Source organism: Acyrthosiphon pisum, chromosome A2 (assembly GCF_005508785.2).
Source record: "Acyrthosiphon pisum isolate AL4f chromosome A2, pea_aphid_22Mar2018_4r6ur, whole genome shotgun sequence".
Classification (NCBI taxonomy): domain Eukaryota; kingdom Metazoa; phylum Arthropoda; class Insecta; order Hemiptera; family Aphididae; genus Acyrthosiphon; species Acyrthosiphon pisum.
In genome coordinates, this window is record NC_042495.1 from 45,343,446 (window position 1) to 45,352,302 (window position 8,857).

At 30.9% G+C, this 8,857-nt stretch overlaps 1 protein-coding gene across 1 annotated transcript in view; it reads right to left on the bottom strand.

Annotated features, from left to right (window-relative positions):
- The window catches only part of LOC100158659 (peregrin), a 9,365-nt gene extending 1,626 nt beyond the window's left edge, over nucleotides 1-7,739 (bottom strand). The window contains exons 1-17 of the mRNA XM_001942977.5: nucleotides 7,506-7,739; nucleotides 6,665-6,906; nucleotides 6,383-6,603; nucleotides 6,193-6,320; nucleotides 5,930-6,110; nucleotides 5,661-5,842; nucleotides 5,443-5,584; nucleotides 5,166-5,370; nucleotides 3,875-4,064; nucleotides 3,403-3,595; nucleotides 2,403-2,521; nucleotides 2,022-2,331; nucleotides 1,603-1,954; nucleotides 1,125-1,272; nucleotides 873-988; nucleotides 339-592; nucleotides 138-277 (exon numbers count right to left, since the gene is read on the bottom strand). Coding sequence (XP_001943012.2) covers nucleotides 138-277; nucleotides 339-592; nucleotides 873-988; nucleotides 1,125-1,272; nucleotides 1,603-1,954; nucleotides 2,022-2,331; nucleotides 2,403-2,521; nucleotides 3,403-3,595; nucleotides 3,875-4,064; nucleotides 5,166-5,370; nucleotides 5,443-5,584; nucleotides 5,661-5,842; nucleotides 5,930-6,110; nucleotides 6,193-6,320; nucleotides 6,383-6,603; nucleotides 6,665-6,884 — 3,101 coding nt within the window. The 5' untranslated portion in view covers nucleotides 6,885-6,906; nucleotides 7,506-7,739. The remainder of the gene's footprint in view (nucleotides 1-137; nucleotides 278-338; nucleotides 593-872; nucleotides 989-1,124; nucleotides 1,273-1,602; nucleotides 1,955-2,021; nucleotides 2,332-2,402; nucleotides 2,522-3,402; nucleotides 3,596-3,874; nucleotides 4,065-5,165; nucleotides 5,371-5,442; nucleotides 5,585-5,660; nucleotides 5,843-5,929; nucleotides 6,111-6,192; nucleotides 6,321-6,382; nucleotides 6,604-6,664; nucleotides 6,907-7,505) is intronic.
- Between the last annotated feature and the right edge of the window lie 1,118 nt (nucleotides 7,740-8,857).

An 8,857-nucleotide genomic window follows, 5' to 3' on the forward strand; every position in this document is an offset into this window, starting at 1 on the left:
AAATTTTTGAGTCACCAAGTTAATAGGTCTACCACCCCCCCCCCCCCCCCCCATAAATTGTTCTTCGGGACGGCCCTGCATGACATATACAATACACATAATATATTTATTATACTTATCAACTATCATAATCTTACCATGTACGTTTGGAATCAAAAAACAATACTAAATACACAAGTTCTTTGTAATTACTTGCTAAATTTAATACTTCTGATGGAGGACTTGGAACAGGTATGCCATTATGCAAGTGTCCTGGTGGCATATTTGGGTCGATTATCTAGAAAAAAAAAAATTAGAAATACTTAAAATTAAATATTTTGCATTTTATTAAGTATTACCAATGCTGGATACCAAGGATACCCTCTACACTTAGCCCAAACCAATTGTAATTGTGCAAATTCATCTTTTTTTCCTCTTTTCTTTTGTTCCTTTTCTGATTCTGAATCTGACGAACTTCCCGATGAGCTACTACCATCACCATCAGTAGATGATCCACTTCCAGTAGTAGTACTAGAATTAGAACCAGATTCAGAACCTAAATAGCTTGATTCTTCATCTGATGGAGAATCATCCTCTGTATCAGTTCTTTTACCTAGTAATTAAATAGTGATTACTAAGTGATACACAAAAAGTAAATTTAAAGCTAATATAAAAAAATTGTAAGTTATAAATATTAATTTAATTTAATTCAAAGTTTATACATGTATAGAGACTGTGTATTAAAATAAAAAATGCAGTTGGATAATATAAAGTAATAAGGACTAATAAAATAGTAACTTCAGTACATTTAATAAAAGTATATCATACAATTATCTCTTCTCACAATAACCAATACACATATTATTTACAACTTATTAAAAACCACAACTCACTAGATCTGTATGCTTTGAAACTTTCAAAATTAGTTGATTGTCTTGTACGTCTAATAAGAGGAGGTGTAGTTAAAGGGTCCGTTGATGATTTCTTACGAGTAGAATTTCTAGAGGTTCTATAAAAATATGTTAATAATAAATTATTAACTAATGATATTTTAAAATAATCTGAGTTAGGATAATAATATTGATAGTCTTAATATGAAGTCCTTAGCCCATAAATAATTATTGTTTTTAATTTGTTATTCTTACGTGACCGGAGACGTTGATTTTGATGGAGTTTCTGGTTTTTTAAAAACGAAATGTTCACTTAGTTGATCATTTTTTTTTTTGGCATTCCTTTTTAAACATGTTTTTTCTACTTCCACCTTTTCTTGTTCATCAACATCCTCAGTTTCATCTAATAATTATAAATAATAACATTGAACATTTTATAAAATTATATTATAGATCTATTTTTGGCTCGTGTGTCTCACAATGATTCTGGTCTGATTTACTTACAATTATATTTAAAAACAAGTCAATTTGTAATTTTATGGTAAAGAAATAAATCAGTAAGGGGATAGTTGAATGGAAAATTAATTTTTTCCCCTAATTACTTATATACTTATTGTGTTATTATTAATAATTCAAATAGCCTATAATATAACACTGGGTGATCATAACGATATAACTTTACTATTCAAATGTGTTGAAAAAATGTTGCTTTATTAAATAATGATAAAATTACCATTTTCACATTTTTTCCCTTCCAGTTCGATTTTAGCTCTAAGCTTAGTCAATTCTGTTTTAATCAAACGAGCTCTTTTATTTTGTCGACCACCTCTGCACTTATCGGCTAACTGTAGCAGTTTACACATACGGTCATCATCACCCATAGTATTAGATGGATTGCATATCTCTTTCAATTCATGATCAAACTCTGCGCTCTTGTCATCTTTGACTTCTTCATTTGTTTTAGCAGTACATTTTAAAGTTGTAGTATCATCAACTTCTTTACTGACTTCAGCTAAGGTCATTGAAATAGGATCTAGATCTAAAATCTTAAGATCTCGTTTGGCGGTTCTTAAAACTGTTCCACCCTAAACAAGAATATATATATATTATCAAGCATATTATAACAGGAAATAAACTAAATTATAAACTCACTTGGTCTCTCATCTTTATCCCAGCTTTATAAAATATAGTTTCTTTTGAATTATATGCTAAACAGTTTGATACCATCAAGTTGAAATCATTCTCAAACTCTTCAAGGCTATTATATTCAGAATTTTTTATTTTTAATTCCATTGTTAGTAAATCCATTGGATGTTTTACAATATCTCCATAATCAGGGACTTCATTTTGATCAACGGGTTCAATAAATATTTGACCTGTGTCTTTTACAATTAACTGCTGTAATACCGAATGTAAGAAAGCATGGAATGGCCATAGAGATTTTAGTGTATGCTGTTCACATCTTAGGAAAAAAATGTAATATTGTTAGACCAACTAACAAAATAAAATTGCTTAAGAATATTTAATACTTACACTTTGATATTCTCTTTTTTCAAACGTTCTCTTTTACGTATCAGTTCACAAAGTAAGCGAACTCTTTCTAAGTCCTGACGAAGAGCTTGCCAATATTTTAATTGTCGATATAGTTCATTCTAAAAATGTAATAAATGAATAAAATTGTAGACATATAAAGTATAAATATTTAGAATTGAGAAAAATATGTTTATCGATATAATATAAATAATCTATATATATAAAAATGGAGACAAAAATGTATAACAATTCATCAATCGAGAACGGCTGGTCCGATTTGGCTCAAATTTTTTTTAAGATGTTCGTAACTGCCAGGAGAAGGTTTTTACAAAATAACATTTTAGGAAAATCCACCGGAAAGGTAGGAAATCTCAAATCTGTATGTCAAAAATACAACAGTGCATTATATTATATTGGTTGCTATAGGGTAATCGGGCATGTTTGTTGATTTCATATAATATAAAAATGAATCACAGAATATGTTGCTAAGCACAATAATTCTACTGTACGCGTGTTGTGACTGAACTCCTAAATGGTTAGACCGATTTGAATGATTTTTTTTGTATGCGTTTGCGTTTATTCATCTGATTTTAGTACGGTTAGGTTAGGTTAGGATTTTGTATTAATTGATTATATCAATCCACCATAGGTAGAATACGATAAACTTGGTATAACTTTGATACTTTAGAGTTAAATCATACACTAACGTACATACAGCACGGGGTCCGCGATCTACCGCAGTTAGATTGCCTACCTGATAATGTACTGCTGCGAATCAGAATTTTTATTCCGGGCAACGGAAAAGTTAAGAATAATTTTGAAACCATACACCGAATATTAAATAACGAATTGAACAAAGTTTGAGTCACATATAGTTGGTACACTTAATGGGCAACGAAGTGCATGGGTTCAGCTAGTATATAATAATTATGAAACTAATTTTTCTTAAAAGACATAATTTGTATTAATGTTTAATTTAATATATCAGTATAGCATATACAAGATCATCTTCATTTCCATTTGATGCAATTGGCTCTTCTCGGCGTGATACATTAGAATGTTGACTAGTTTGTAAACGTCTTAAAAGTGGAACTCCATTCCTAAACTGCCGTTTTAATGTCCAATAAGCGATTAGTCGTTGTACAAACTGGCCTTTTTTGGGCACTGACAGTAAATTTGCTATTTCAGTAACTCTAAACAAAATTGAAGTATTATAATTTATAATGTAATAATATATTTTACTCTATTTCATATAAGAGTAACCTTGGGTAGCATGCTTCTGCATATGGAGGTGGCGATAAGTATGATTAATATGTGTCCAGTGTTCACAAGAGTGTCACTTTATGAATTTAACAAAAACCTAACATGCATTTTGTACAGCAATTTTTTGGTTAATCGGTCAATCGGTGGAAAAAATTGTATGCCACCCAAGATTACTGTTACATATGTGAGACAGAGTATAGAAACATTACCTTTCGGGTGGTATTGTAGGTATCGATATGACTGGTGCAGCAGAACGTTTTTTAGCTAAAACTCGTCTGGCATTATTTAATTTTTCTCCAGGCGATTGTCGTCCTCGGTTTTCAGCTAGATAATCTACTGGTGCATGTGCATCGCAAAACGCAATTTTTTGAACTAAAACTGTACCTGGTTCAGCATCTCCTAAAAATTGAAATTAATATTTATATCAGTGGTAGTCATGAAATGTATTCTTTAAATGATATAGGTTATGGATAATGGAGGAAAGAATAGCCAGTGCCCAGATATGATTAGATCACTAGACACTAACAGACGAGCGAGGGCCTCTATCAGCGACAGCTGTTTGAACGCAGTCTCCCACCTAACGAGTAATATGGATGTATACAATGTAACCGGTGGGGCCAATGAGTGGGTAGATTGTGGCCGCCTCAGCCAGACTGTTTCGCATGCACTCTTCACATTATTTTATGTATTTATGCGTATGTGTGTAAACGCACTTCCCATGCATCAACTTGGGCAAGGCAGCCAGACTTATTGAGTGTTGACAGCGGTGGTAGTAATGTACATAGTATTAAACGGCAATGACTATAATAGCTTATAACATATTAATATTCAAGCAACGCGCAGCCATTCTAGCGTTGTGTGCAAGTTTTGAAAAAAAAAATTAAATACTATCCCAAATTTACATTTATCAAAAGTATCTAATGTCCAATTCCAATATAAATATTTTAAATTAAAATAAACAAGTAATTCAAAATAGTACCAATATAAAGTAAACTAATATATTTTAGTTTTTTAAAATTACAAGTGAGGTGGTACCTCACTAGCCTCGCCCCCAAAACCGCCACCGATTAACACGTTGGCTGCCACCGGTCACACGATTATGTATCATCTGTACGCCAAGTATATTTTTCAGTGTCATTCCAAATTTGTATATTATACTATGTATTTGAAAAAAAGTTTAAAAATATAAAAAAAATTTTAAAAATACATTTATTACATCAAAAAATTTGTAATGATTCCCGCTACGCCACGGCACTTTTTTGGGTGCATTATTGTAGCGCCATGAAAAAGTTAATAATATAAAACCATATTCATTTATGATCGCCGGCGGTCATGTGGCGTAGTAGTAATGATCAACTGTGGCTGCCGGCGGTCACAAAAACATACAATTTGAAATTTACAAATGACCGCCGGTGGCCACATGGCAGTCTATGTGTTAATATTATAATGTGTAAAATAGAAACTTTGAAAGAATTTAAAAAAAAATCAATTTACTATTACCAATATTAGAAATATCATTAGATATAGTCTCCATTTTCATATATAAGCCAGCTTGTTGAGCACATGTGACATGAAATGCGGCATAGCAACTTGATTTGTGGCATTGGATACATGCTCCTACACCTCGTTGCTTACAAATATAACATGTAAGTTTCCATCTAGCAGTAGGAATTGTTTCAACACTATCTATTGGTTCTAAAAACACCTATAGGACACAAATTTAGTAAGTACATACTGTTTAAATAAATTAATCAGATCAGTTTCAAGTGTGACTTACAGTATTTGCAAACCTAACTTCTGGTATCCATAACGCACACACAACATGAGCCCATAGCCCACGATCAGTTTGTTTGAATGCACCGCAATTGTTGGGGCATAATACACAGTCAACCATACACGATGGCGAGTGAAGACATCGTCTTCATACAATAATTATGCATTTTTAACAATTAGTTATTAAATTTGATATCACTTTATTTAAAAATTGTTACTTACCGACAAAGCCATTGTCCCTCAGGTATATACGGAACACCATAACAATCTTGATGGACAGCAAGATTGCACATATCACAAAATAGGATGACATTTGAATTTTGGCATTCACCATCAAGACAAATAGAACAAACAGCTTCATCGTCAATGACTGCTAAACTACTATCAACTTCTTTGTTCATTTGCTATACAAACAAATTAAATAATAAATTACAAATACCTAAAATTGTGTTCAATAATATTTGACACAATAAAATAAACAAACCACTTACTACAAGAAAATAAGATTCTTTCTCTAAACGGTCCATTAACAGCTCAAAGGACTCAATTGATATCCCTGCTAAGCCTGAAGATTCCCTGCGTTCATTCATAATTTGCAACCAAGCAGCATCCTCTTCGTCCATATCATATTCTACTTCAGTATCCAATTCTTCAACCGACTTTTCAATAAATCTAAATAAATAAATTAATACATTTTCCAAATTTCTTTATAAAAAATATTATAATGAATAATAAATCTTATTTTTTAATGAACCTTATGTACGAATTGGGCATAGATGGAGCTTGAAGTATATCGTAATTGTCAATTTCTTTAAATGCAGCTTGAGGTAAGTTTTTAACAGCTTCTTTACTTTTTGATAAAGAAGAAAGTATTGCAGCTGTCTAAAAATCAAATAATATATTTGACACTACATAATTATAAATTGGATTATTCAAAGACTTACTTTGAAGGGGATTTTAATATCTTTTTTTTGTTTTAAGTAATCATCTTTTGATATTATTGGTAAATATTCATCAGCACTAAATCGTATCACTTTGTGATCAGCAACTTCAACTTCACATAAAGATTTTGATAAATGAACAGGTGTTACAGGTTCTACCACTTCAGGTTGAGATACTCTCGAAAGTGTTGTAAATGTTACTCGCCTTCCTTTCTTTTTTTTACCTACATTATTAAATTGTTAGTTACAATTTACAATCATCCTTAAGAATATTTTTGTTTATACTTTTAGCTTTACTGACGACTGGAGTAACAATAGTTTGTTTGTTCGGTGCAACTATGTCTAATGGAGGTATAGGACTTGAGTGTTGAATGTGAGCAAGGTGATATTGAAAACCAGTCATGCTTGAGTATACTTTGTCACAATCAGCTACTGGGCATTCGTATGGAGGTGGCTTCAGGCTACGTAGCTGACGACAATATTGAAGTACATCAAAGTCTCCCATTTTGGTTTTTCCTCTAACACAACTGCCATAGAAAAAAGATTAAATGAGTTAATTTGCATGAGTCAATCACGGCAGACCAGTATCAAGGGAGCCCTCAGAAAAATAAGTGGAGGGGAGAGTCAAAAGTCAAGAATAAAACGATGGATACAAACAATTTTTTTTTTACAAATGATAAAAAAATAATATATATTAACTAAAATAATATGGGGCATGGCTAATATGGTGACCATACGTCCCGTTTTTCTTACCTCTGGGACAGACTGTTGTTCCCTTTGAGATACTAAAATATCCCCCTTTCTGAAGGTAGACACAGAAACAACGAATGAGTTACTTATTAATAAGTGTAATTAATTTAGTTTAATTTTTTGTTACGTAATAATATAATAGCGTGTAATTTTGTTTAAATTAAATAAAACACAGAATTTTTAGGTACCTATTTATAATAAAAAATATGAAGCATTTTGTTTATCCCGTTTTCACCCAAAAAAATATTTGGTAAGCTTAGGCATGCCCCCAAAACCCCCTTGGTGGCATAGTAAACAAACACAAAATACAAAATTTAAAGTTATATTGTTGTGTACACTAAATACTAAATAATATTATAGTAATAAGGGAACTTACCACAAAATATTTCTAATGGTAAACCGTTGACAAATAAATCACTAGGTACATATTATACGGACATTTAAAATCAGTAACTATAAAGTAAGATGACGAATAACATCATAAGATTATGTTACACTAAATCGTACTTTAAAAAAACGTTACAACGCGCCATATTTCCATAATAGTTACTGGCTTAATAATATTATTATGTTTAATATTGTGTTAAAATAACAAACATCATAATATTATCATGCATTCTACGTTCTGTACTTCAGTATTGTTGTTTGTTATTATCATCATTATCATTTTATCAATAGAAATTGGCGGTTAAACCATGGTTTTATTATAAATTGTTCTATGGTTACTTATGAGTAATTAATGAGGAAATTCTGGAGCGACAAACGTTTTGCAGAACGAACGCCAACGTTTGAAACGTTGAAAACGTAGAAATTCGCGAGCGCTTGTTTTAGTCACGATCATAGATATTAAAGAAATTCTTTAATATCTATGGTCACGATCAAGGTGTATTGATAAGGTGTCGTCACTTGTTTGAAAACTTGATTGAAAATTTTACCACAGACAGTCGTCACCACCGGGAGCGCTGTATGTCCTAAAGAGGCCGAAAAACGAACGCTTTTGTACACCAAAGCTATAGAAAATTGAAAATATATTATGATTTAAGGAATACAATTAAAAATTTTTCATTGTATAATTACTTTTTTGATCTAAATTATTTGTATGCATGTATTTAAATAATTTCTTTTTATCAAATACAGTCATTAATATTATTAAATATTGTCATTTTTAAATTTCCTACCTATTCCAAAAAAATATATGAAAAATGTAAGAGTTACCTATTGGTAATTCACTAAATTATCATACATAATTATTTCAGAGTGTTATAACTAACAAATAATAATTCATAATTACATGGACATGAAAAGGGAGGGCCAGAGGGGGCTTAAACCACTCTGAGGCATCTTAAGGCCTCTCTAAGATAATATTATGTACATAATTTTAATACTATATATTTTAATATATAGCCAAACTTTATTATAATATATTATACCTATAATTTATGAGATAAAAAATGTGCTATAAACAATTATTAAATATACTCAGACTCAAGGAATCTACTGGAAAAATTTTAGTAATTTAGTATTTATAATATTACCTATGAGCTATCCAAAATTAAAATGCTTATATTTGTAATACCTTTTGTCCTTTTTATAAGCATTTAGTACTTGGTTGTACCTATATAATATTATTATATTATATTAACAGAGATCCTGGGGATACCAAAATATAATATGCTAAATGCTTGATAGATTTATATGGTCATCATATATCAGTGCTTCTCAAGCTGG